The sequence below is a fragment of the Plectropomus leopardus genome, chromosome 3, assembly GCF_026936395.1.
Source record: "Plectropomus leopardus strain MGB_pleo_1.0 chromosome 3, ASM2693639v1, whole genome shotgun sequence".
Lineage (NCBI taxonomy): Eukaryota > Metazoa > Chordata > Actinopteri > Perciformes > Serranidae > Plectropomus > Plectropomus leopardus.
The window spans coordinates 19,173,211-19,199,607 of record NC_142178.1 but is presented as its reverse complement, the minus strand read 5'-3'; the positions used below and the strand labels follow the sequence as shown (position 1 = coordinate 19,199,607).

Genomic DNA, 26,397 nt, shown 5'->3' with positions numbered 1-26,397 from the left:
CTGTCATCACTGAGCATGCGCAGATCTTGAGCAGGTTACACGAGTTTATTTTCAGCCTTTCTCTTGGAGACGGGATACGATGGTGTAAACTGGCCGTGGCCGAGCCGTGTGCGACTACAACAATGTTTACCCTGGACTCATAGGAGCTAAAACCTGCGAAGAAACTCCGGAGCACCGAGGTTTGGAATTTAGCGGCGACATGTGAAATGTTGCTGCGCGGTTTGTCGGTATTTCCAGGCGGCAACGGACAGACCAAGCCTGGCTAGTTGAAGCTAGCTAGCTTGTAGCCGAGCAGCTCGGATAGCTATCGTTAACCTGCGCGCGTTGTTGTGCCAACGCGGCGTTTGTCGTAGTTTGCACGTTAATCGTCCGGTAATATAATCTAGAGTTTGCACAGTTTTTCACCAGACTGTTGTTTCAATGTACAGAGAGGACGGCGCAGCGACGTAGCTAATGTTAGCTACCTCTGCGTGCTAGTAAGTGATAGTGAGTGCTTTCAGCTCGCGACATTCATCACTAAAGACTCCCTTTGACATCCGGTCAGTACACATTAACCAGCGAGTCAAAACTGTGCTGAAATGCGCCGCTAATACATGCTAACTGTTAGCTAGGAGCTCACGTCGCACTACAGCAGTCATATTGTTTTGGCTGACATGGCAGCCAGCGGATACTCTGACCTGAGGGAGAAGCTCAAGTCCATGACTCCTCACAGAGACGACTACAAGAACAAGTACGCGGACGGGACGAGCAACGGGAGCGGCGGAAAAGGACGGAAGCGCAAGTTCCGGGAGTCCGACGATGATGAGTTTGAGCACAGCGACGACAGCGCGGATCACCGGGAGCAGGAGGCCAGCCGGGTGAGGAGCAGCATCCAGCAGAAGAACATCTTCACCCCGGAGGAGTGCGCCCTCATCGAGGAGAAGATCGACGACGTGGTGGCCAAAGGAGAGGCTGGACGTTACCGTGAGCACACCGTGGACAGAGCACCCCTCCGCAACAAGTACTTCTTCGGGGAGGGCTACACGTATGGATCCCAGCTGGAGAAGCGTGGACCGGGCCAGGAGAGGCTGTACCGCAAGGGAGAGGTGGATGAGATCCCCAGCTGGGTGCACGAGCTGGTGATCAAGCGCTTGGTGTCCAGCGGAGTGGTCCCGGAAGGGTTTGTCAACAGTGCAGTCATCAATGATTATCAACCAGGAGGCTGCATTGTGTCACATGTAGACCCCCTGCACATCTTTGCACGTCCCATCGTCTCAGTGTCCTTCTTCAGTGACAGCGCGCTCTGCTTCGGCTGCCGCTTCCAGTTCAAGCCGATCCGGGTGTCTGAGCCGGTGTTTGTGCTGCCTGTGAGGAGGGGGAGTGTCACAGTGCTCAGGTGACTATGGCTATATTTGCTGTCATGCACTGATTGCATTCAAGGGATGCACGATATTGTTTTTTGTCGATATCCAACATGGCAACTCATTTGGCTGATAACCCATACTGATATATCCACTTTTTCCCCTCCTAATATTGTGAATTAACATCACAATATACAACAGATGGAGACTTAAAATACAATGCATTTCAATGTATGTAATACTCGTTCATTATGCAAAATAAGAAAAAAAATCAACTTAGGGTTGATGCGTTCACTTAGTAAATAGAAAAAAAAATTGTGAGATCTGCAAAAATCAGCACGTCAGCTGATTCTGACATTTCATTTTTAAGCCAACATCTGCCTATACCAATGATATGCCAATATCATCGTGCATCCCTGGGTTTTTGAGGGGGTTTTTGCAGCTGTCATGGGTGTAGAGCATTTTTTCAGGGTTCCCACGGTCATGGAAAACCTGGAAAAGTCATGCCATTTCACAATCACTACTCCTAGGCCCAGTGGTTGAAAAAGTACACAACTCTGGAGTCAAAGTATAGATACTCCTGGTAAAATATTACTTAAATATAAGTGAAGTTGCAGAGTCAAATTACTTGAGTTAAAGTACATGGATACTTGCTGTTAATACACGTAAGTATCTCAGCATGTTGTTGTATATTGTCACAATACATGTACAGATCCTAAGGACTCTGAAACAACCCGCTGAATGCACTGAGCTGCCTGTAGAGCAGGTAGAATGACAAGGTTGATTAAAATGCTGCAAAGCCTAAGAAACACAAAATAACAAATGGACCACCGTTTACATTTTCATACTTTGACATTTCCTGTCACAGTTTCTGGGAACAAAGATAATGTCTTATATTTACTGTGAATCTAATCCTATGGATTATATTTCCACATGTATTGTACTGTGACCTAATTCTGAAAACCAGGCAGTCAGGTCTGTCCTGGGACAAAAAATGCTTTCTAATAAGTGATTAGAGAAAACGTCGAAGAAAGTATTGCATTGTTTTGGAAAATTCATGTAAATATGTTGTGTGTAATTAATTAAGTTACATTAGTGTAACATAATGTTGCATTTATATTCTATAGTTGTTGATTTAGCTTCCATATGTGTTGTCATGTGACAATATTTTGGTTATATCATAGGACATCACTTTTTTTTTGTTGTTTTTTTTTTAGCATGTTTGGTTTTAGGAAGTTTTAGGCAGACAACTTCAGATGACTGTATTTTGTATTTATTTTACTGCTTATTTTTAAAGAAAATATGTCCTCCAAACCCGCAGCATGTTGATCTCTTTTTTAAATTTTTTTCAGCATTTTTTATAGAAAACTTTTTTTAAAAATTGGGGCAAATTGTTTTTCTTTATATCTTAATGTTTTGCATTTTTGAAAGGCATGTTTTCTTTAAAAGTCACCAACAATGATTTTTCACATCTGTAAACTGTAAAAACCAAATGGAACCCTGTTTTTCTCTTTCAGTGGCTACGCTGCTGATGACATTACACACTGCATCCGGCCCCAAGACATCAAGGAGCGGCGTGCAGTCATCATCCTCAGAAAGTGAGTCAACTTGCTGTCATCTTAAAAGCAATTATATTGTATAAAATCTTGCTCTAATCCTTGTGTTTCTTCTTGCTCTCCCTGCTCTGTTTGCCAGGACCAGACCTGATGCTCCTCGACTGGACTCTAACAGCCCTTTAAGCTCTTCTCCTGTAGAGAGACCCACTCCTCTGAAAGCCAAACGCTCTCATCGGAAAGCAGACCCAGATGCTGCTCACAGGTATACAGACACACTGAGAGGTCCTCATGAAAAAGAGCTATGAAAAAAAACCTTCCAAGCCTAAATAAAGTCAAGAAATAGACCCAGTCTGAAAGGTGCTGCAGTAAAACAGGCCTAAGGGAAGTCCCACCTGATATTAAGAGCCACTTTGCTAACATCAGAAGGTATTGTTACTTTTGTTTTTGATACTATATTAGCCGTATTACGCCACAGAGGAACCTGGAAATAAAATACATAACACTAACAATGACAACAACATGATGCACAACTGCTTTACAGGCAGCCACGGTTGAAAAGATTGTCAATACATTGATTTTTCCCCTGCAAACCACAGTTCAGCCGCTCCATTTCACCTCGAAAAACACATTTGTCTTTTGTAATGATTATGACAGATTACATGATTAGGTCCACTTGGATGTTCGCCTGCATTAAAAAATGGAGCCCTCTTACTCATTTGATCGTGATCATTAAGTTGACGTAGCAGAGCTGATGACTCAGCGGTCTACAGCAAAAATGACCATGTTTGTCCAGCGAACAGGTTGTATCAGGGATTTGCAGGAATGCAATGCAACCTCACCCAAAAAGGCGCTGTATTTGCCAGTCAAATATGTTCAGGCACATATTCCTTGTAGATTACTTCAAAATATGTATTTCTGCTGTTTATCTCGAGATTCTTGAAACAAAAGTTAAGCAGATAAATGTAAATCATAGTCTTTGTGCAGTGTTTTGGCATCTGATAAGCCTTCAAACTCATGGATCTGTTACTCGAGTCGTATTTCCTTGATTATATTTCATCCTTTCAACAGGACCTGAAATTTTCACGCCCACACCATCGCAGCCCTGTGCATTTATTTAATGTAGGGCTTTTTAAAGTCTGAACACTCAGATATGTTGACATAATGTCTCAGACCCCCAATACACTGAGACCTCGACACAAACTAAATATAATGTTGACAATCGGATCGCAGATTTGGTCGTGCTAAATAGAAACCAAGTGGAGCAGTTATGATCTTTAGGTCACTTTTCAGGCCAGCGTACATTTATGTTAATATGACAGCAATTTAACATGTTGATCTTTTGTCTGAATAAGCACCCTGCTCACTTTTTATGTAGAAGTAACAACAGCAGTCTTACTTGCTTGGACAAAGCAACATCCTGCATCACCCTCAACACGGCACTGAAAGCAATGCAGTCAGATTAATGTAAAGGCTGCAGTGCAGCAGCACGAGGTAAAACACGCACACAGAGAAAAATGCATCTTTTACCGCCCTCCGAGATCACTGTAACAGATATATCTCAATAGTCATATATTATGCACACTCAGTTTAATATATAATGAAACACTAAAAGAACCCGTTTTAAGTTGTTGAGGAGATCGATTTTCTCAGATCGATCTGTCCAACTACAGTAATAGCCAGACCAGAATTCTCTTATATTTTCAATGTCCATTCATACTGTGTGTATGAATATCCAGCAAAATGTTTTACAGACAGCAAAACTCCCAAAAAGACTTTAAAAAAGAGTCCCACCTTATAGATATACGATACAGGATTTTCCCGTTAAACAGTCATCGCTTGTGACCCACTAGAAGTGTGTGTCTGTGTGTTGCTCTGCAGAGGCTCTGCCCTCTGCCTGTATTTTCTTAATTTCCGTGTTTGGGACATTTGTGGATGTGTACCCCCACAGCACTCAGGTGAGGTTAGGGCTTTAGAAAAAGGTAACAGCCAAACGTCGGGTCGTTAGCAGCACCCAAAAAATATGCAAATACAACAAGATGAAAGGCCAAACGAGAGTGAATCTGGGGTCGGCTTTTACTTTCACTGACGAGTAACTGATGATTCTGCCTCGTATACTTTTAACGTCCTTCCATCAATGCTTGTGCACTGCCGCAATTTAGAAAACAGACAGCAGAATATGCTCTAATAACGCTCAATTATGAGATTGATGCAGGAATGTAACAGTGGATTCACTGTGAGAAGTGGGGGCACGCGTCCCTCACGCCCACAATGCTCATTAATTAAGGCTTCAAAGGCAAAATAAAATAAAGTCCATCAGTGATGCAGCCTGTGAAAGAACAGACAACTTTCGTCTTTCTCGCTATCATAACGTTTTTAACTCACTGCTCTCTGTGCTCCCTCTCAAGCACCAGTAAAAGTGCATGAGGAACTTTAAAGTTACCTGTCTCTGAATGACAAAAAGCCACTGTAATGCCCGCGATGTCCCATTGTTTGAATCCTGTTGTGTCGGTCACTCTTGGGCTGACTGAGAGTTTGTGGTTACTTGACAAAAAAATGAGACGTCCAGAAACGATTCAGAAGGAGAAATGATTGCATATTTCCCACTTGTTTTGTGTTGATTCCTAAATAAAACCAAAAGAACTGGCTTATTTTGGCTGGCACAAACAATTACATGAAAATAACAGGAAAACGAGGAGAAGACGTCAGGCTGCACAAGGTCTAAAGACCGTGTGCTTTCCCAGCCAGCCACGTCACCAGCCAGCCACACCTTCCATATATCTCCCTTTTCCTGCCGGGTCAACACAGATTCAGAAGCTATGAATGCACACCACACAGAATAAATCAAACGGAGGAATTGGCTCCTGCAGCCACCACTTTAACAAACGATGAAGCCAGTGATGCTGCGTTAGGCATGTCTGAAAATGGCTTTAGACACATTTGTGCAACGGAAATACTGTAGCTGGGACATTGTTCCTTTGATTCCCTGTTTGAGCAGGTTTCATGTAAAATAGAATTCAGAAACGGTGTACGGTCAACTGGTATGTGATAAACGAGGATCCAAATCTGACTTGGCATCTTAATCTTCCTCCACCAGGCCGAGGGTACTGGAGATGGATAAAGAGGAGAACAGACATCCGTCACACTCCCGTCACCGGCGTCACAGCATCAGCTCAGAGAACTACTGGAGACGCGGCCAAGACTCCGACAAACACCGGGAGAGTTCGGGACGCAAAGTCAAAATGAGACGCCACTGAAGCATTTCTCTGTCACACAAGTACACATATAAATATACCCATTCTTTTATGTACTTCAATATTGTAACATTCTTTGATCAGTCGTCATTTTCTGGCTCCAGTTTTAGTCTGGCACAAGGAGCACAGCCGTCATGTCGTCTGCCTTTTGATTTGAGTCTGGATCAGTTTGAGTGCATTATTTGTTTCTGGCAGACGAAGCTGGCGTCTCTGCTGCACAGTGCTGAACCTCAAGTTACTTAACTACAGTTAGGCTCTGTCGTCTAATTACCTTTAACTGAACATTTCTTGTTTCTATGTCCATAGATACTTCAAGATGGCATGTATTTTTTTGTAACCAAGATGTACAGACGGCAAAAGCTAAAAGAAAGACGTATGTATGGACTTGTACAGAAGAAAACCCGAGCTGTAATCTAACTTGTTATAATGTACAATAAGTTTGTATAGTCTTTGATTGGGGCAACTTTTATGCAGAAAGAAATCTTTGTTTATTTCGCACCTACATTTCTGATCCTGTGCCATCCCACGTCTTTGTTCCCTTCGGCCTCCCTGTCGCAGCTTAAGTTGAAACAACTGGCAGATGTGCAGCCATGCTTTCTGTGTTATGATTTGATTCAGCTGTATTGCTCATGTTGGTGGAGATCACAAGATGGTGCATCAACTAAACTGATGATTTATGGAGTGATGAAAAACTCAGGCCTTGTTTTATACTCCTGTTTCAGTTTGAAGTTGCTTTACCTTATATAGCGACACAGGCCATGTTATTGCTGTTCTCTATTAAATCTAATTTTTTCCCCTCATTTAATTCGGGTGATATTTGGGTCAAACAAAACAAAACCAACACTGTTATGTCTAGGTTAACTTGTGTCTAAACACGTGACTGAGAAGAAACTCAATTTCCAGATGTATTTTTCCTTGTGATTTGCTCTGTAAACAAAGATAAATTTGTTTCTTGCTTCCCGTCAGACATTTGGCCGAGGTGCTTATTAGCTGACTGCTAAGTTAGTCTGGAGTTACACATGAACAAAAATAACCTCCGTTCAGAGGAGAAATGGCTTTCTAAAAACCGGGTGAGTTGTGCTCATGATTTTCTGAAGCTCTGCTCCAGCTGTGAACATGATCGTGTTAGCAAAAACATTAAAAGTAAAGGTTTGTCGAAGCAAAGAATGGGACACTAACTTTGTGGACGCAGCGGTGTCACACACAGTGACTATGGGTTTCAGTGGTCACATTTTTGGGAGATAAAAAGTTGCTGACTGACTGAAATAAAGCTGAGATTGTCTCCACAGAGCTGGTCTGCCATTCACTGCAGCAGAGTCCCTCAATCAAGCGGGCTGTCTAACCCTTTGAATCCTGTATTGACAACAGTTTTCTTGGGCTGCATTCAGACACCTTTCAAAAGCATTTAAACCTCTGAAAGGTGAGCAAATTGGTTTAACCTCGTTAAAAAAAACACATTGAGGAAAAGGTAATCAGCATTTTGGCAAGAAATGTCCCGCAAAATGCAAGAAATTAGTAAAAGGTGAAAAATGAGAAAGAGGAAGAGAGAATTATTAGTTTTTTTTTAAATAGGTGGAAATGTATCATTATTATACATGTAACATTTTGTTAGAGGAAAAAAATGTGGAAAACATTATTTTATATTATTTTAGATTTTTTCACTTCTTTCCTCGGCCATTTCCTTTCCTTTTTGTGTTTTTTTTTTCTAGGTTATTTTCTTGTAACTTCTTACCAATGTCTTACTCGTTTTGGGGTCATTTCTTGTTAAGTTGCACATTGCCAGTTTTCTCAGGTTTTAGAGGGTTAAGCATCAGGTGTGTGTGTCTTTGTTCTTGTTATTAGCTGGGTCCCCACGGTCATGGAAAACCTGGAGAAGTCATGTCATTTTTACAATCATGTTTTTCAGGCCTGGAAAAAGTCATGGGATTAGTAAAAATCATTGAAAATTTTGGAAAAGTCAGAATTTGCCGAGTGTAATGAAATTGTTACAGCAGTTTTTCGTGAATAATATTCCACGTAATGTAACATAGAGGCATATTTAGTTCTTTATTTTTTTAAAAGATTTTTTTAGAGCTTTTTTGCCTTTAAGTGATAGGAGAGCACAACTGTGAAAAGGTGAGAGGGGTGCCATGCAACAAAGGGCCCAGGCCGGAATCGAACCCGAATCCGCTGCGCCGAGGACGTAGCCTACGTACATTGGGCGCCCGCTCTAACCACTGAGCCCCCAGGCGCCCCAGAGGCATAGTTATTTTCTGACAGTTGACATAACGTAGTGAAAATATATGCCCATGTGTAATGTTTCGTTTCTCATGAATTTTTCTCAGTTTTTTTTCCACGTTCCATCTCTCCCTTCATGTATGCCAGCTCGCTGAAATCTTGTTTGAATAGAGTTTGAGATTGACATTTCTGAAAAATGCCAGACAAGTAAGACAAGGTTGAGTGACATTTTCAGCACAAAAAAGAACAGGCTGGGGTATTCTGCTGAGTAGCAGGGGAGTAGTACTGCTTTAATCCTTTGAAACCTGAGATAATTGGCTTGATTTCTTTCAAAATTATGGGAAGGCAATGGTCGACTTAACAAGAAATGGCCCCAAAAAAAAAAGCAAGCAAATTCTCTTAAGATGAGCAACAAAAAAGTAATTAAAAAAAACAACAACAAAACAAACAAGAAAATGAAGTGCTAAAAATATAGTATGTATTTTTTTCTGTAACATAATGTTAAATATATAATCAGAAGAATTAAAAATATAGGTCTCTGGACATTTTTGGCTGGACCGCAACATGCTAACACATGAGCCTACATTTATTTAAACGTTATTAACTGATACGTGTCGCTTTGTCTGAACGGGTGGCGCTGCCGTTATGAAGAGGAGAACAGACACTGGTTGAAAATGAGTTGAATATTACGTGTAACAGTGTTGGACTGAGTGCCGCCACAAAGACAGAATTCTCTGTTTGTTAATCGGTGGCAAGAGGACGATTCATAAACTATCAGCGGGGCTTGGCTCAGATAGCGGCTGCAGGCAGCACAGCCTCCGCTGGTCACACGGGACGTTAATCCCCTGGTCCGACCGGAGCTGCAGAGGGAGGATGTGTTTATTTTCCACCTGTAGCTCCAGAGAAAGCAGCACCCCTCCGCTGTGTGACTGTGTTTAACATTGAGTGTATTGTTCTGCATTTTAACATATATTTCAGGGTTGCCAACTCGTTTCTAGCGTGACACGCTTTCACCATCAGTCTCACACTCTCATGACACCAAAGCAAATCTCACGACAAAACACTGCAACAGCAGAAGTGTTGACCAGTTATGTGATGCAGTGAATGTGAATGAACCAACAGCCAAATATTCAGCGGCGGAAAGTGATAGACTTCTACAGACTACTTTGTTTAAGTCTCAGATTTAGTCAAACTTTGGATGGAGCTAGTTAGAAACACCAGGACACATTGCTCTGTGTGTCATCCTGCAGCTAGTGCTCAGCCCTCATTACTACCAGGCCCAGATTTGGGCTTGTGATTTGGCCTGGGGCCACAGGCACATTGCCTTATCTTAAACCTTTCCCTTAATTTGTTACTAAAATATCCCTAAAATATGTCTTCAGTTTGCTCCATGATAGAAAAGAAGTCCCTGAAGGAAAAAGGTTTGGAACCACTGTAAATGGTCTTGTTTTTATAATATCTAATAATCCTCTAGTACATTTTCAGATTTTCATCATCTTGTCACCATTTGCTAATTTTTTTGCAATTGCGGGACGTTTCTTATGAAATTGCTCATTTTCTCAGTTTTCAGAAGTTTAAATACTTGTGAAAAGTGCCTGAAAGCAGCACAAGAAAACTGATGCTGATCCAGGTGATTAAGGGTTAAAATAAACTATGTTTGTTTTAGTTCTGGATTGGGAAATAATTCTCTTAAAGTGGAAACAGACAACCTTTTGGTTCAAATTTGAAATTTGTGACCCAGTGACATGGCTTAACAGTCTGTATCCGGTGAGTGAAATTTAGCATAGTATACTGTGCGTTATTCTGGGCATGTTCCTGGTTTTTTGTCCACTTTGGGTCTCCGTCTCTAAATCTTTCAGTCTTCACTCGCTGTAACCAGACAGGAACACCCAGGTTACTGCAGATCCTTAAAAAGTCATAAAAGGCATTAAATTAATTTATCTAAAAAATAAGGCGTCCATTGGTATTAAATATCTTGAATTATTCTTTTGAAAGTTTTAAAAATGCTAAGACATTAGGAGAAAGATTTTATAAATCTTTTTTTTTCTGACAATGTATTGTGACATATCAAAATAATTTGTAATATCTATTTTAAAAACACATTTCCAAATTTAATGTCAGGCAGATCAGAAAGAGGAACAAGCAACACTCATATTTACCACATCCAATTGAATAAAAAATAAACAAACTTTTTTCAGGGCAAACCAAACGGATAGTTAAATAATAATATATGTTCACTGTTTTCCACGTGTCTAGAAAGTTTTCAAGTTTTTCAGTATTTGACATTGATCATTAACTTTTTAACTTGATGACTTTTTGACTTAATGTTTTTTGTTGAACTTAACATTTGGGCAAAATCCTCCCTAATGTGTAATTGATGTTGTTTATGGTTATTTCTCTTAGTTTTGGTTATTGTAAAATTGGTGTTAAATTTTACTTTGAGTGGCAAGGACCCTGAACACATCGTGAGTGGATTTTACAAACCACCGTCCTCAGCTTTGACCCCTTCACTGTTAGCAGAGCAGTCAGTCTGTCATCTCGCAGAAAACTAACATTTTACATCTCTGGAATAGTTGTTTTAATGCTTATTTAATTTCCTAGGATCGTATCAATAAAGTGATTTTCACTCAGCCAAAAGACAAAGAAAAAAACAATTTGGACCCTTGGAATTATGTTTCTGTATTCCCCTAATATTCCCTAAGATGATAAATAAAATTTCATATTTTGCATCCTTGATATTTCCATAAAGTTATTTATAATTGAAAAAAGAGTAAAAAAAAGTATCTTCTTTTCAAAACATCAGTTATATGGTTAAAAAAACAAAACAATTACAAATTATGACAATTGACAGAGGAGACAGTTTCACATTAATTCACAAATGCAGAGATAGATTTGGTTTCAGCTATGGGGCTTTCATAATTTGGGTTTTGACTAAAAAGGAAGAAAGACGAGATTGGACAGACTGTCAGCATGATTGATCTGCGGTATGATAAGAGAAGAGTTCCTAAGATAAGAGGTTCAAAGTTCATTGTTGACCATGGAAAAGCTGGTGGAGTTTGCCCAAAAGTTTGCAAATAAATATATCATGTAACTAAGTATAAAAATCAGAATAAGGTTAATTACCAGGTAAGTTTTCACTTGCAAAGACTTTGCCTCTGTGTTTGGTGCAAACAATAAACATATTAAGAGGGGAAAAATGCAAAGTACTACAAAAGTCATAAAGAAATACATAGAATCAAAAGATTAGGCTGCAAAAAAAAAAAAAAAACACGATAAAGATACTATAACATTATTCTAGCAAATATGTACACTATAACTGTTTCAGGATATGAGAGCTGAACAGTTTTGTGCAGGATGTAATGGGTTAACCCTTTAAAACCTGAGCAAACTGGCTTAATTTCTTTTCCAAAACATGGGAGGAAGGTGACAAGCCACTTAACAAAACATGGCCCAAAAAATAACAAGAAATTATGAAAAAGTTATGAGAAAATCACCTGCCTATGAGTGTTTTTCAAAAGTAAAAAACAAACAAATGAGAAAATGACCTCAAGAAAGTGCTAAAAGTAATCTAATATCTAATTATAAGAATTCTGAATATAGTGTTCTGGACATTTTTCCCGTGTATTTTTTATAATATATAATAAAACTTTCAGGTTTTGGTCACCCTTTGCTCATTTTTAGTGTTTTGTGAGACATTTTTTGAGAAGTTGCTCATTACGTTTTCCCCGCGTTTTCAAAATAAATTAAACCAATTTTCCCAGGTTTCAGGGGTTTAATGCTCGTGCACACAGCACATAGAAACTGATGTCGATTCAGGTGTCAAAGGGTTAAGTAAGGTTTACCTGCTGTCCATCAGTGCTGAATGAACCTCCCCGCAGGTGTTTCGGAGCTCCTCGTGGAGGCGCTGCTGCACCTGAACGTTCAACGCTACCGGAATTAAAGTAACGAAGAAGAAGACAGCAGCTGTTAGCCTGTTCGTGCTATATTTACCCTCCTACCATGTCCGTCAAACATACGACGTAACTTCACGTTTTGTCGTTAAAGACCATCGAAATACGGATTTCATCAAAACACTAATGGTGTGTAAGCGGATTAATATATTTCTCTCCGCACTGAGTGGTAAGTATATTTAACAGTAGCTGTCACTGACTGCTAATGAAGCTAACTAACTAGCTGGCTAGCTTTACTAGCTGACGTTAGCTGCTAGCAGGAGTTGGCAGCTGTTTATTATTTGCTGCTAAAATAGCTGAAATTAGTTCGTCGTTTGGTCATGTTGGTTAACAAGAAGGACATTTATCGTTTTACGTTACTAAGTATCATGTAACTAGTCTCTGGAGTACATTTGTAGACTGTATCGAAACACTGGACTATCACAAGGGGAAATCAGGGTTAACATATCATGAATCTGCTTCAGTGTTTTGATGCTGAGGCGAGAAACAGAAAGACAGAGGAGAAAAATAGTGCAATGACAGTCTTAAAGAAATAAGTTTTTAATATATGTACCAAGATTTAGGGACTATTCTTTATCAGAGGAGTGGCTCGGGTGTGACTGTTACTTTTGTTATTATTTTCAATCAAGACCCTCCCTGAACCTACAAATATTTTTACTTGAATCTCCCTGAGTGACATGGTGAAAATGCACGACTCTGTCTCTAATAACCAATGTACTTTATTACTTTATTATTATTTTTTACGCTAAATGTAGGTATTGGAGTGAAAAACTGTTCACCACTGTGGTAAAATCAGCAACTTGGCACTTGGACGCAACTAGAATAAAAAAACAATCAACAAAACAAAACATACCTTTAATGTTTGAAAGTTAAAAGTAAATACTCGAGCTGACATAAGCCTTGTTTTTCACCACAGTCATGCAGAGTGCAGACTATTTTGTTTATTTATTTAACTATATCTGGTTAGTGCATATGGTTTATTTTTGACAAAATTTAATTTAGACAAGTAGATCTAGCTGACTGAAGTCTGCCTCACACATGATATGTTCAAGGGCCATCAGAATTTGAAAATCTGACAATTATTTCTGTTTCTGCAGTTTCTGACTATGATATATGTACATGGTGTAATGTTGGTGATTCTGAAATAAAACACCTTTTAAACCACCACTGGGATTTGGGTTGAGAGGGTATTTAAAATAAATACAAAATACAACCATTTAAAATTTCATGGTCGTCCTATAAGCCAGGATAAAAACCTCAAGTCCTTCCACATTTGCCTCCAGTGTTTTGCAACTCCCCCTTTATAAATAGTGAACAGTCCCTTTGGCAGGAATGCGCAACAATACATTTGAGGGATATGTAAAGGTTTACAGTATTAAGAACAACATGCAGTGCACAGGATTAGAAGTCATAAAGATGTGGTGTGGACGAGGAGGTAAGGATGGACTCAATGATAGCAGTGTAGAAGTGCACCAAGTACAATGATAAAATAAGTGTGTCAGCAGTTCAGCCAGGACAATGATTTTTTTTAAACATCCTTTGTTTAAGGTCCTTTAAGAAGTTGTTGTATCGCAGTGCAGCCACCCTTCGTCAATAAGAAATACCACAGACACAGAAGAAAACAGTATAAAAAAACATTTTTATCATAAGATTACTTAGTTATTGTCCCAGTTAGATTGGCTGCCTGTCCCGTCACTTACAGGAACAACTTTGTGAATGATGCTTTAACCCCTTAACAGGCAATGCAACTGCATGGAAGACATTTTTTTCGCAATCAAATTGCTTCACTAAAAACTTGGCAAAATCCAATTTTATTTTATATAAATGATTATATACAATGCATTTTGTTATTTTGATGACACTGTATTTTTATTCAGTTCTGTTTTTTGATATTGAACTTAGTATTTGTTTTTTTTAATACAATATATTCTTATTGTTTTTGATACTCAGTACTTGTATGTATTTATTTTAATAGTTTTTTGTTTGTTTATTTTATTGAGTGAATTGTATTTTCTGATTTTTATTATATAATATTGCCATTTTTTTGTAACCATAAATACTTTACAGATTCTTTTCCACTGGATTTATTTTTATTTGCATCTATTTATTTTTTCTTATTTATTATTAGATGTTTATTATATAATGTTACTTTCCCCCCCAGACTCCTATTATATTACACTCACTTTTGCACTTTTTGCAACATATTATACAAGGAAAATGTTTGTTTTTACTTAATAAATGGATGCATTTTGTTAACATATTATATGGTCTATAATGTCGTATAAAGGGTTAAAGGGTAGTTAAAGGGTTAGGTACTATAAATTTGTCAATGCTAATATATAAAGTATATTTAAGCAGAAATTACAGAATAAATTGTTTTTTGGAAGTGCTGGCTGTAACAACACACAGCATATTGGGTCATAGCTTACTGACTGACTGATCTACCTTTTATCAGTTGCTCCATTTGTGTGCATCTGTTATCAGTGTTGGGTCAGGAGTCCTTTCTTTGACCTGGCGGTAAAGTAATTGACATTAAACAGAAAAGTGAGCTACGCGTCATCTCTGTACTCAGCACGCTGCAGAAATTTGTTGTACTGTAATCTGAAGAGGAAGGTTGTTTTATATTTGACCCAGCCGGTGTGACTGAGGCATGTATTTGGTCTATAAATAGAGCATGTCTCCATTCTTGGGATCCTGTACCTTTGGCAAGGAAAGGGGACGTGCACTCAGTATGAAATGGTTTAAGCATGATTTGCAGTTGCTGTTTTCGGATCTCGGGTGCCTGGAGCTAAATATGACAAGCACGGTGCAAATGTCCAAGTTCTCCTCAAAATAAGCATATATTTATATCCTGATCACATACAGATTGGTTAGGAAAGACCAATTTGAAGTGTGTAGGTGTTGAATCAGAATAGAGGTATGCGAGCTCCTCTGTGTGCAGACCTCTATTTTTTCCCATTTTGGTTTATCTTGGATCCAGCACCCACTACGGGATGTGCGTGTATTTTTTAAAATCTCTTGGTATTGATTCAGGCCATCACAAATCTCCAGAAGAGCTTTAGTTTACCTTGCTAAGTCTGTGGAACTCTATTGAAGGGATAAAAAACATTCGTCCACAAGATATTCCTGCATTTACATATGCAACCTTCATCTAATCAGTTAATTGAGATCAAAATCTGTTTTGCAAGCGAGACCTGAATGCAGCAGATGATCAGAAAAGCAGACATAGCCATGCATGACAACAGGACTTCAGAGACATTACTATATGGTTTGAGGATTGAAGTTTATATTAGATAATTTGGTTTTATGGAGATGATGGTGGAGAGCATTGTCTTACACACTGGTCCAAAATCTTCCATAGGTGTTCATCTGGGTTGAGATCCGGTGACTGTGAAAGTTGTAGCATTTTATTCACATAATTCGCCATCCATTGAGTAAGCCCTGGTGCATGGAAGCGTCTGCATTTAATGTGTTTTACTACTCTTATATTCAGATTTTTGCTTTATTTTGTCTCCCGTCTAGACAAGCGGCAAATTAAGCCTCCAGGGCAGCTTTACTTTTGCTTGGTACAGAATCTCTAAGTGGATTAACATAATAAATTCAAATAATACTCTCTTATTTGGTGTTTTAATGATGATAGGTGTTCACTTGGGTTGAGATCATTTTGAAGTTCATGATTTACAATATTTTCACACCCATCAAACAATTCAGTGACCCCTTGTGTCATGTTTAAAGGCATTTGCATTTGTGAAGTCTCTACATGCCGTTCTTCATTTCATTTATTACCTGTCTGCACATATTTTAATATTACTCTGCTGGATATTTAGGCTGTTTTTACTTGGAATAATAATACAGCATTGCATATCCTGTCAGTTCATATGATGGTTTTTTCTGTTTTTATGACATTGTTGTAGAAGTGCAGCTGCGTCACCTGATTTCCAGAGATAAATAATGCCGCAGGTAAAGTTCATTTTGCTTGACAGTTACTTTTAACCCACTTCAATTTATGCATTTTTCTTCTCCAAGGCTAACCACAAAAAAGGAAGCAATGAACTTCCAGGGCAGTCGGAGGCGAGGAGAGGATGGCATCGCCGTGGTGATTGACTTCCTACTGTCTAACGCCCGGCTGGTTCTGGGTGTTGGAGGGGCAGCCATGCTGGGAATTGCTACACTGGCAGTGAAACGGGTAAGTGTTTCTGAGATTGTTAGTACCACATCAGTGCCTCGTTCATGCACTCTTCACTTTTCTGTATTTGGAGACATTCATTACTGCAAAAACTCTGACCTGGTGGGAAAGAGCTGTAAAGCCCTGGATTTTTCATGAACCTTAACTGCACGAGCGGTTCGCTGGTGCTCAAAAATTAGCATGTCCATAAGTTGAGATGCCCACTTATAGATTGTCAGCTCATCCTACGGCTGTTTCATTACCTGTAGCATGTTTAAGTGGTAAGTAGATACAGAAAGTTGCAATATCTCATACAAAAATGACTTATTGTTAAGACAGCGTGTCTATAGGTCCTTTAAAAAGTTTTAACATTTCTTAAGTTGATAATAAAATGTATCTATCTTTTAATTTATTTTTGTCAGAGAGAGTCAAGCTCTTCTGTGTGAAAGTCCACATTTCTGATAATACGAATCTATAAACCTGCCGATGAGTGCAACTTTCTGATCCAAGGGCAAGTTGGTCAGAAATCTACCTTCCCAAAGTCAATTTTTGCTTGCCCTTCAACAAATTATTTTATTTATTGTTTTACTTGTTAGCAGTTAACAAAGCCTAAAAGTTAAATTATCATAAAAAACAACCCTGTTTTATCCACCTTGCTCTCAAACTTGTAGCAAACTGTGCGATACATGGCACATGGTGGCGGCACAGTGGTGTAGTGGTTAGCACTGTCGCCTCACAGCAAGGTTCGGACATGGGTCGGGGTGAATTTCAGGCCTTCTGTGCGGCGTTTGCATGTTCTCCCCGTGTCAGCATTTTCTCCAAGTTCTCCGACTTACTCTCACTTTCCAAAGACATGCAGGGGACTCTAAATTGCCTGTAGGTGTGAATGGTTGTCTGTCTCAATGTGTTAGCGATATTCTGGCAGCCTGTCCAGGGTGAACCTTTCCTCTCGCCCGATGACAGCAGAGATAGGCTTTAGCCCCCCCCGCGACCCTGAGGAGGTTTTAATAAGCGGTTGCAGCCAATGAAAGAATAAATGACTCAAGGTTCTCCCACATCTTCAACCGAACTAAACCTTTGTTTCAAGGATAATTAAAATGCTTGCTTTGCAATTCAGCCCATTAACTTTGTCTTCACCCGCCATTATTTTCTCACGAGTGCCTCGTCAGTACTTTTTAATGGGAAACTGTCAACAGAGATGAGAGGGAAGCGAGCTGGCTCACTCCTTAACAAGTTCAATCATCGGCTCTAGAAAAAGCAATGTGGTTGCTATTTTAACTAAATCTGATGTATCACTTTACTCTCTTATTATAATTATTAAGCCCCTGAACCTAATACTGTCTTTTTACTTAATACTTGCACGTAGCTGTTTGCATAATGTAGATTAACCTAACTCACTCTAATAACAGTGTTCCTGCATAAAACCTGCCTCTGCATGGGACCTCATAAGTTTTGACAAAGAAAAAGATTGTTTGTTGAAAAATCATTCTTAAATTTAATTAAAAATGATCTTGAACGAGTCCTAAAAAGCATTACATTTCAGTTTCTGATACTTGTTGACACCCTGTCAGACTACAAATAGGCTGATTGCATTCCCAAGCTTTTTGATCAGTTGTTAAATCCAGTATGGTTGGAAACGTAAATTTGCAGGTCGACTCTGAGTCTTGACAGCATTTATATGATTGCTTTTTGGCAGCTGACGCTGGAATTAGCCTAAGTTGACAAAAAAATAAATAAAACCAGCAAATGCTCACGGTAATACATTGTAAATGTTTAATTTTTATATATTTTTTGTTAGAGTAATGAATGAAAATGTACGGCTGCCTGGACGACAGTAAATTAGTCAAAAATGCAGAAATGTAAAATATGTAATTTCCAGTTAATAGACTACAAAATGCAAAAACTCCCCAGGATGGACCTGTTCCTTGAAGCTGATGATATCTATTAGCTTGTTAAATTTAAATGTGTCTGCCTGCGGGTTATAGCCGTGTAAGCACTCTGTATTTGGACCGTGTTTTATCAGTCACGCGGTGCAGTCTGTGACTACCAGTGCTTCTGTTTAGCTGATAGAGCGCGCGGGCCGTGCAGCCGATGATGAGAAGGTGGAGCAGAAGATGGCCGAGAGCTGGGAAGAGTTGAGTTTGGTCTCTGCTTCCCCAACACTGATCAAGAAGGGCATAGAGGGCGTGGTGATGAAACATGTTGCCAAGGCAGCCAGGCAGCAGAAAGGTATGTGCTACAGCTCAGCAACTGAAAGTGTTTGCAAAATGAGACACACACAACATCAGAAATACATAGAGTTGTTTATAATAAGGTGCAAATGTTAACCATCATTCTGGCCCTCGGACATCACTTGATCACCCAGTTAACCTCTTTTCTCAACCAGCTGACCTGTGCCAACAACCTCAGATGCCCTCTGTGGAGTCTAAACCTGAGTCAAAGTCCAAGAGGCTCCAGCTGTGCGTCCTCAGTTTGCAGGTACGCTCTGCCGTTTTGCCCCAGAGCTCCTCAAGTCATAGATTATACATTCAGTCATAGCAGCTGCTGTAAGAGCTCTGCTCAGCGTTGGCTCATTCATTTATGCGTGTGTAACATGTTTTGTAAAGCGCAGTGCTTAGGGGATACGCATTGTTATGCACTGGTTAGGCTGCACAGAGCCCCGAGAGCCCTGCATAATCAAAATACTGTGTGCTTGTGCAATGGCTGTATAGAAGAAGTCAAACAAGCATGAAAACAGCTTTGAGTCTGTGTGCAGAATATCCACATAAGCAGAAATGTCGTGGATTGTTCTGTGTGAGCTACATGAAATAATTTGTTCAGTAAATGTTAGTAGAGCAGCCACAAACGCATGACTGGACATAGGAGGGGATTTAAGACAATAGGATTTGACTTTAAAGAAAGCTTAATCAAACTGTATCTTTTATGAGAAGTTGCACATCTTAATTTTCTGTTCTGCATATCTGGTACGCTACTTTCACAAATAATACTGTGAAGTATACACCCGAGGAAAAAACATTAAATTAGACTTTTCTTGGCCCAAACTTGTAATTTAAGACTTGTGTCTGTATCACAGTAGAGTCAGTGGTGCATTTCTCTATGGCAATATCCATTGTTTCAGAGGCTTCTTTGTAATGCGGTAACCACACTTTATTAGTGATTCTCCGCCTATTTAATGCTTCTTTAACAGAATACGCACAGCACTGCTCCTCTGCTAGTTTTCCTCCTTGCAGCAACTTAACTGGCAGAGCGTCATCTTGTCAGCTTTCCCAAGTCTGCTTAGAGGCAAAACATGACTTTGAATATTATATTACTCAAGAGACAGCTGTATGTTTTCCCAGTGGAAGTGTCAAAACTCAAACTGTTTTGTTAACTGCATGTTAAGTGCTGTTATCTCAGCAGCACAGTATTTGTGCCTCTCTGAAGGATGCTCATACATGGATGTAGTGTGGAAGCAGTCTGCCTGAGCTCTGTAACATTGGAGAACTGTGTTAAATGTGTTTAGGAGCGATTGCAGCAGTACTATCACACGAGGGCAGCACTCGCTCCACAGGAGGTCCAGAGGGCTCAGTCTTTGGCTCTGGACATCTGTACGGAGATCCAGGGCTTTCTGCACAGCCGTCTTCCTGACATGCCCCTGGGTGAAATGAGCCTCGGAGGCTCACTGCTGGATGACCTGCAGGTACGCTGATATTATTTATTATTTTTAGGGGTCAAAAGATGTTGGTTTTTCAGGGTAGATATCGATGCAGATTATTAGTTAATAGGGATTTAAGGATGCATCGCGAGACAGTTAAAAATCGATAAAAAGTATGGGAGATTCAAATCGGTGAAATACACCATTTGAACAGCAGAGGGCATAATCTACTCATGCCTTCTCTCGCTCAACTGCCACGTCACTACGTGTTCAACGTCCTACATCATGTCTGAGACCTCGCCAAGGTAACATGCACCATCCACTTTCAGAATCGGGAAATACATCCATGATCGGGAGAATGATGGCATTTAAGCTTCCTCAAGTCAGAAAGAAATTAAGGTGGAAAGAAAACAAAAGACAAAAACAGTCTGCAAATATTGCAAGAGGGTGTTGTACTACACAAATAGTACATTTCATGATGCAGCATCAGGACCTCTTTTCCGCTCCGCCTACGCACGTTACTCCAACTACACAGCCAAACCACACTGACAAGTACATTTGCCCCGTCCGCCCACCCAAACGAGTAAGAGAGCCAAAGAGAGAGCCCATCTTATCACCCACGAGTGGGAAAAGGCCAACTTAGTTTTTCAAACTTGCCCTTTCTGCTTCCCCCTCTAGCAAAAGCAAACCTTTCCACACCAGCAGGGTCTGTCCCAAGTGAAAGGTTTTTTGTTGTTGTTTTTAACAGCAGAGAACATTTTGAATGTCCAGAAATGCATTCATTGCATAGTTTGTGTTATGCATTTATACCCTACCTCAGGAAAAAAAGAGGATTTTTTAATTTGATATAGAAAAGAGGAGAAAATGCAGTATTTTGTATAATTTTTGTTTGAAATGATTAACAGAATAGTTTTTAGTCATAATTTTTCTGTAAGTTCGTTTAATATTTTTCAAAAATCGTAAAAAAATCGTACTGTGAACCCAGTATCGTGAATCGCCTCGGATTGTGAGTTGAGTGAGTCGTTACATCCCTAGTAGCTAATGAGACCGATGACTGATATTCGAAAGTGATCTGCATTTACAATAAAAATGAAAACATTTCTGTTGCAATTTAGAATTTGGAAAATAACAAATTCCAACACAAAACTTTGTTTAAATGCCTCTAACAAATGTTTAATCAAAACAGAAACTTGTACATAAATCACAAATCATAAATCATATACAGAAAGGTTCCCAGCAACTTTTTTTTTCATTTAAAGCTCAGAGAAAATTTAAACAAGCAAAGAATTAATAAAAATAACTCCTTAAGCTTTCACACAGTAAGAGTTCCTGCCATTCTGACACTTTCTTTGCATGTATCCCAGACTGCCTTCCCTGATGTTGATTGAGTGTAATACCTACACTTTTTCATTAATTAATTTTAGCGGCGATCATTAGAATAAAACGCTGATACAGATAATCAGCAAAATACCAGTTATCACCCTCGATAGTAGGGAAGGGCGATAATCTGTCAAACCCTAATTGTTTTACTTTCTGATGATACATTTTAACAATTTTCTTTTACCCTTCAGCGATGTCGTATAGTAAGGTGTTTGATGACTGCCATGTGGGTTTGTTTCTGTGTGTAGGTTGTCAGTGCGGACCATGCGTGCCTGCTGGTGCCTCTGCAGCTGGAAGCTTCTCTGTGGCGTCTCATCCCGGGAGAGGAGACACTGCTCACTCACCCGCTGCACTGGATGGTTCGACGGGTAAATCTGGAATATTTTCCCAGAGGACGCAGCTACTGGGACAGGTGATCACACATATTTAAGATTATTTACTCATCAGGCAAACTGCAGTTGGTAATTTTTACATAAAAATAACTTTTTCTCATAATTGCTGACAGATAATTGGTGAAAAGAAGCCATACTCCTCTGCTTACTCTTTTGCCTTGTAGTGCTTCTGATGGCCTTACTGTTTGTGAATGAAAACAACCAATCAGATGAGGAGTTTCTAACACAGCTGCCAATCATGTCAATCACGGCTTGTGAACTTTTTTATAAGTTACCAACTGTATTTTTAATGTGTTTTGTCTTTATAAATAAATCAGGTTCATTAGGGTTACTAGCAGATTATTACTGATATTTTGCAATAATTGTGTTTTTACAGCAATTAATGCTGCAGTGATTGTCAGGAAAATTAATGTGCCGACAATTTTTCATGTGAATCAGTAAATAACCAAAACTAGATCTACATTACATTAATACATTAATTTTCATTTTAAATAAAGTCTTAGGATTTTTAAAAATTATTATTAATTAATTAGTCTATGAAATGGCAACAAATAGTCAAAATATGCACATCACAACTTTGCAGAACCAAAGGTTACATCCTCAGATGTCTTGTTTGGTTTGAACAGAAGTCCTTAAACCCCAAATATTTACTTTACAATGACAAATGGGAAAGAAAAGCAGCCACTCGTCTCATTTGAGAGGCTGAATTCAGATTATTTTGGGCATGTTAGCTTGAAAAATGACTGGAATGATGAATTCCTTATAGTTGATGATTTTTTCTGTCAATCAACTTATTGTTTTTGCTCTAACTTACTAAAGTTGTAATCTACATTTCAGACATGCACTGACAGGATCCTTAAAAAGCCTCAATCAATACATCTCTATTAATACTGAATCCGATTGATATGTGTTATGAAACCACAGACTTCATCCAGTTTGGTTGATCTGATCGGCCTTTATGAGCTCACATTTAATATTAAATCACTGAGAAACAGAATTCAGCAGCATAAGCATAAAGCATGATGCAAAATGTATGCACCTTTTACATCAGCCTTCGTAACTTACATTGAAGCAGCTGCAAGATATTTAATCACAGCATGAAACAAGGTATGCATTAAAACATTCTACTGGAAAAATGGCTCATTCACTAAAAGCAGTCTCCTGTTGTGTCCTGCAGGTACCTGGTGGGTGGTTACCTGTCTGCAGAGGCTGTTGTGAACATGTTTAGTAAAGCTGTCATGGAAACTATAAACTGGCCGTCCATCAGCAGCACTCTGGACTGTCTTGTCAGACCCGTACTGGGAGGACCGGACCTGAGACTGGAGATTCGGTGTGTGTCTGTTCTTTATTTTGTGTTTTTTAATGAGTTATGTGAACTATCAGAAGTTCGAATTTGAGGTTTATAAGGCAGTGATGGCACATTATTTAATAGTTGTTGATGCAGAAGTTAACTAATGTGACGTGTTGACTTTGTCAATGTTTCATTGGTAAGCTGCTGTTAATTTCGTAAAGAACTATGTTGTTGATTTACTTGTTATCCATTTATCTGTCGCTAAGTTGTGTTTCTGATGCGTAACAGCTTTTTGCAAAAAGGCAATTATAGACAAACCCGTCCAAATCCCCTCAGGAAACAGGATGCTAAAAGAAAATCTTTGTTCTCCCAAAAGCTGAATTAGTTGATGCTTTTATATATATGGACAGAGGCTCAAACGACTATGTGTAAAACAAATATAATTTAAAAAAGGTTTAAATATTCTGTATGATGTTTGTGTGGATTAATCTTGATGTGCGTTACTTGACTTTCTCCGGTTGTAATTCAGGCCTGGAAATGAAGAAGCAGCAAAGAGCAGTGATCAGTCCTTGTTCATCACCATGCTGCCTCTGCTGAGGGAGGAGGACGTGGTTCTGACGGCTCAGCCAGAGCTCACCTCTCCCTGGGTCAACGCCTGGCACCTGTCTCTCTACCCATGGGAGACCCAGCGACTGGCTCAGCTCGACACCGCTGATGACGGATACCGCAGACACATGCTTAAAATCCTTAAGGCGGTGTGCAGACTGAACCCCGCTCTGAGGCCGCTCGAGGCCGCCCCGCTGGCCAATCTCATCCTGCACCTCAGTGACAGTGACAGCGACTGGTCCGAGGGCAGCCTGGATGCGAGATTCCAGCAGTGTATCACAGAGCTGATTGGCTACCTCGAACAAGGGGCGTTACACAGTTACTTTAAGCCAGCTGTCAATCTGCTGAGCGGCTTGTCAGAGGACCAGGTGGACCAGATGGGCTTCATGCTTTACTGCGCTGTGTCAGAGCCCGAAATACTGTTCATATAACTCGCTGCACACGCATCTATCAAGCTCTGACACACAGATCAAATGAGTAATCTTTTATCCTCCAGGGCGTTTGGTTCAAGGCCAAGATGTTGTACTTTTCCTGCTGCCCACTCTCGTTTAGTTCCTCCGTCCCGCTTTGATTCAAGGGAAAAGGGTACAGTTGAAATGACATAATGGCAGGCACCATGCACTGATGTCTACACTGGAGGAAGAGAAACTTTAGGGAGACTGCAGATATGAAAGTGATAATCGAGCTAAACATATCACTCGGACAAGTAAAGAAGCTAAGGAAGTATTTATCAAGATATTTGAAACAATGCTTCAGGATGTGCCTGATCCTCATGCTGCGTTCACTCTATGAGCGACACAGCTACATCATCACAGAGAGTGTTTTTCATACACTCGTTATTGTAGGTACGTCGTCACAGCCTTGTGTGTGCCTGCTTCTTGCCGCATAGCACCTTGACTTAACGTCAGCTAAAGTTTGTATTTAGTCGTAAAAAATCTATGCTTATGGTCAGTATCTGAGCCCCACTTTAACGTCACATTTTGCCGGCCCACATCATCCCTGTGTGTGCCAAGAGGCACAGACAGCTAGCATAGTGCCAGCTAACTAAGCTACATAACACAGTACCACAGCAAAAAACAAACCATATGATTGGTCGACACTTCACTGCATCATTGGAGTGCTGACAAAAGTGCAAACACAACTTTTATCAGAAGAGTGTCACCGGTGCACGTCAGCAGCGACAAATGTCAGGCGTCGGTTTGATGCTTCATGTCACCGGTTTCCATGGAAAATGCATTGTAACTGTTGCTGTGTTGCTCATAGTGTGAACACAGCATTACACCGCAGCCAAGTCTGCATTTAAGTTTGTATGATTATTATTTTTTCAGAGGGAGGCAGTGATGGTCAGCACATACAGTTCACTCTATCTGATAACAGCAGAGGACACTTAATTGCTGAAGTGTATTTATTCTTTTTAGCCTCTAGGTGATAGTGTGTGCTCTGCATAATTTTCCTAAATCTCCTTTATATTCTAACTATGCAGAATAATTATGTACTGAAACCCAACAGGCTTTGATGCACTTCTAAAACTATTCAGTCTGTCTGAGTTGGATTTATTTAATGCAAAGTGTATATTTTATCATACAGGAGGTTGAGGTGTGCTTTATTTTGTTTGTCTTGTTAGTGTTCAGTCTGTTGCCAATCTTATTTGGGTGAATTAACCCTTAACATTATGATTTAAGTTGCCTAATAATTTTATGCAGTTACTTTTAGATACCGTATGAATGTTGTGGCCATTTCTTCAGCTGTGGTTTCTTGCTGATTGGAAGAGATTTTCTGTGATTGAGCAGTGACACTGCAAATAAAAATTAAAGCATTTGTTTAGATTCTTGCTTAGTTGCCAAAAAAAACTTGTCTAACTTGAAAAGCAAAGTTTCTAAAAAATAAGTTTCAACCCTGTGCTGCATGTAAAACTTTTTCATACACCTTTGTTCATCAGTGTCAGTGTTTACCGCCCCCTGCCATTAACTGAAGAGCATTATATAATTTTTTGTCATCTTATTCTGCTAGTGTCATGCAAATGCAGGGTTCCCACAGTCATGGAAAACCTGGAAAAGGCATTGAATTTCACAGTGACTTTTTCCAGGCCTGGAATAGTCATGGAACTAGCAAAAATCAGTGAAAGTTTTGGAAAGGTGGTTGCATTTGGTTGTGTTTTGAAATTACAATAATCATCAATTGATAAAGTTCTACAATAGGCATCATGATGGCAAATGTGTTTTCTGTAGTTGTCGACAGAGCTCTAATGTTTGTCAGTGTGTGACACTGTCTTTACCATCACGTCTGTCTTCATATTCTCCCTGCGTTACATCTGTCCCTTCATTAACCTGCAAGCTAAAATTTTGTTTGTACAAAATCTGATGTTGATATGTTGAAAAAAAAATCAGGAAAATTTTGCAAGAAAAAAAAAATTATTTGTCTTTGAAAAGTCATGGCTTTTAGTTTTGAAATTTGTCACTGAAAATGTATGGGAACCCTGCAAATGTTTCAAAATGCTGACATCATGCTTTCAGTTAGTTCTTTAAGTTATCATCTGAGAGTCTGAAGAGCTGAGCTCGATGGCTGCCAGCATGTGACGTGGACTCAAATTAAAGGTGCAGTGTTTAGGAATTAGT

The 26,397-nt window shown here is 39.5% G+C and overlaps 2 protein-coding genes across 2 annotated transcripts; both read left to right on the top strand.

Moving 5' to 3' along the window:
• The first annotated feature begins 17 nt into the window (after positions 1-17).
• Positions 18-6,947, top strand: alkbh5 (alkB homolog 5, RNA demethylase). Its single transcript, XM_042484600.2, has 4 exons — positions 18-1,375; positions 2,858-2,938; positions 3,036-3,158; positions 5,991-6,947. The coding sequence occupies exons 1-4, from the start codon at positions 654-656 to the stop codon at positions 6,148-6,150; spliced, it is 1,086 nt and encodes a 361-aa protein (XP_042340534.1). The 5' UTR covers positions 18-653; the 3' UTR covers positions 6,151-6,947.
• A 5,310-nt stretch (positions 6,948-12,257) lies between these two features.
• Positions 12,258-25,600, top strand: mief2 (mitochondrial elongation factor 2). Its single transcript, XM_042484598.2, has 8 exons — positions 12,258-12,483; positions 16,341-16,500; positions 18,543-18,708; positions 18,866-18,957; positions 19,982-20,158; positions 21,742-21,905; positions 23,063-23,215; positions 23,706-25,600. The coding sequence occupies exons 2-8, from the start codon at positions 16,363-16,365 to the stop codon at positions 24,211-24,213; spliced, it is 1,398 nt and encodes a 465-aa protein (XP_042340532.2). The 5' UTR covers positions 12,258-12,483; positions 16,341-16,362; the 3' UTR covers positions 24,214-25,600.
• The last annotated feature ends 797 nt before the right edge of the window (positions 25,601-26,397 follow it).

What these genes read in the sequence shown, in the direction of transcription:
- alkbh5 (XM_042484600.2), top strand. Translation starts at nt 654, where the DNA reads ATGGCAGCCAGCGGATACTCTGACCTGAGGGAGAAGCTCAAGTCCATG. An exon ending in GCAGTCATCATCCTCAGAAA is followed by an intron (nt 2,939 to 3,035) that starts GTGAGTCAACTT and finishes TCTGTTTGCCAG; the next exon opens with GACCAGACCTGATGCTCCTC. An exon ending in GACCCAGATGCTGCTCACAG is followed by an intron (nt 3,159 to 5,990) that starts GTATACAGACAC and finishes TTCCTCCACCAG; the next exon opens with GCCGAGGGTACTGGAGATGG.
- mief2 (XM_042484598.2), top strand. Translation starts at nt 16,363, where the DNA reads ATGAACTTCCAGGGCAGTCGGAGGCGAGGAGAGGATGGCATCGCCGTG. An exon ending in CTACACTGGCAGTGAAACGG is followed by an intron (nt 16,501 to 18,542) that starts GTAAGTGTTTCT and finishes GCTTCTGTTTAG; the next exon opens with CTGATAGAGCGCGCGGGCCG. An exon ending in GGACGCAGCTACTGGGACAG is followed by an intron (nt 21,906 to 23,062) that starts GTGATCACACAT and finishes TGTGTCCTGCAG; the next exon opens with GTACCTGGTGGGTGGTTACC.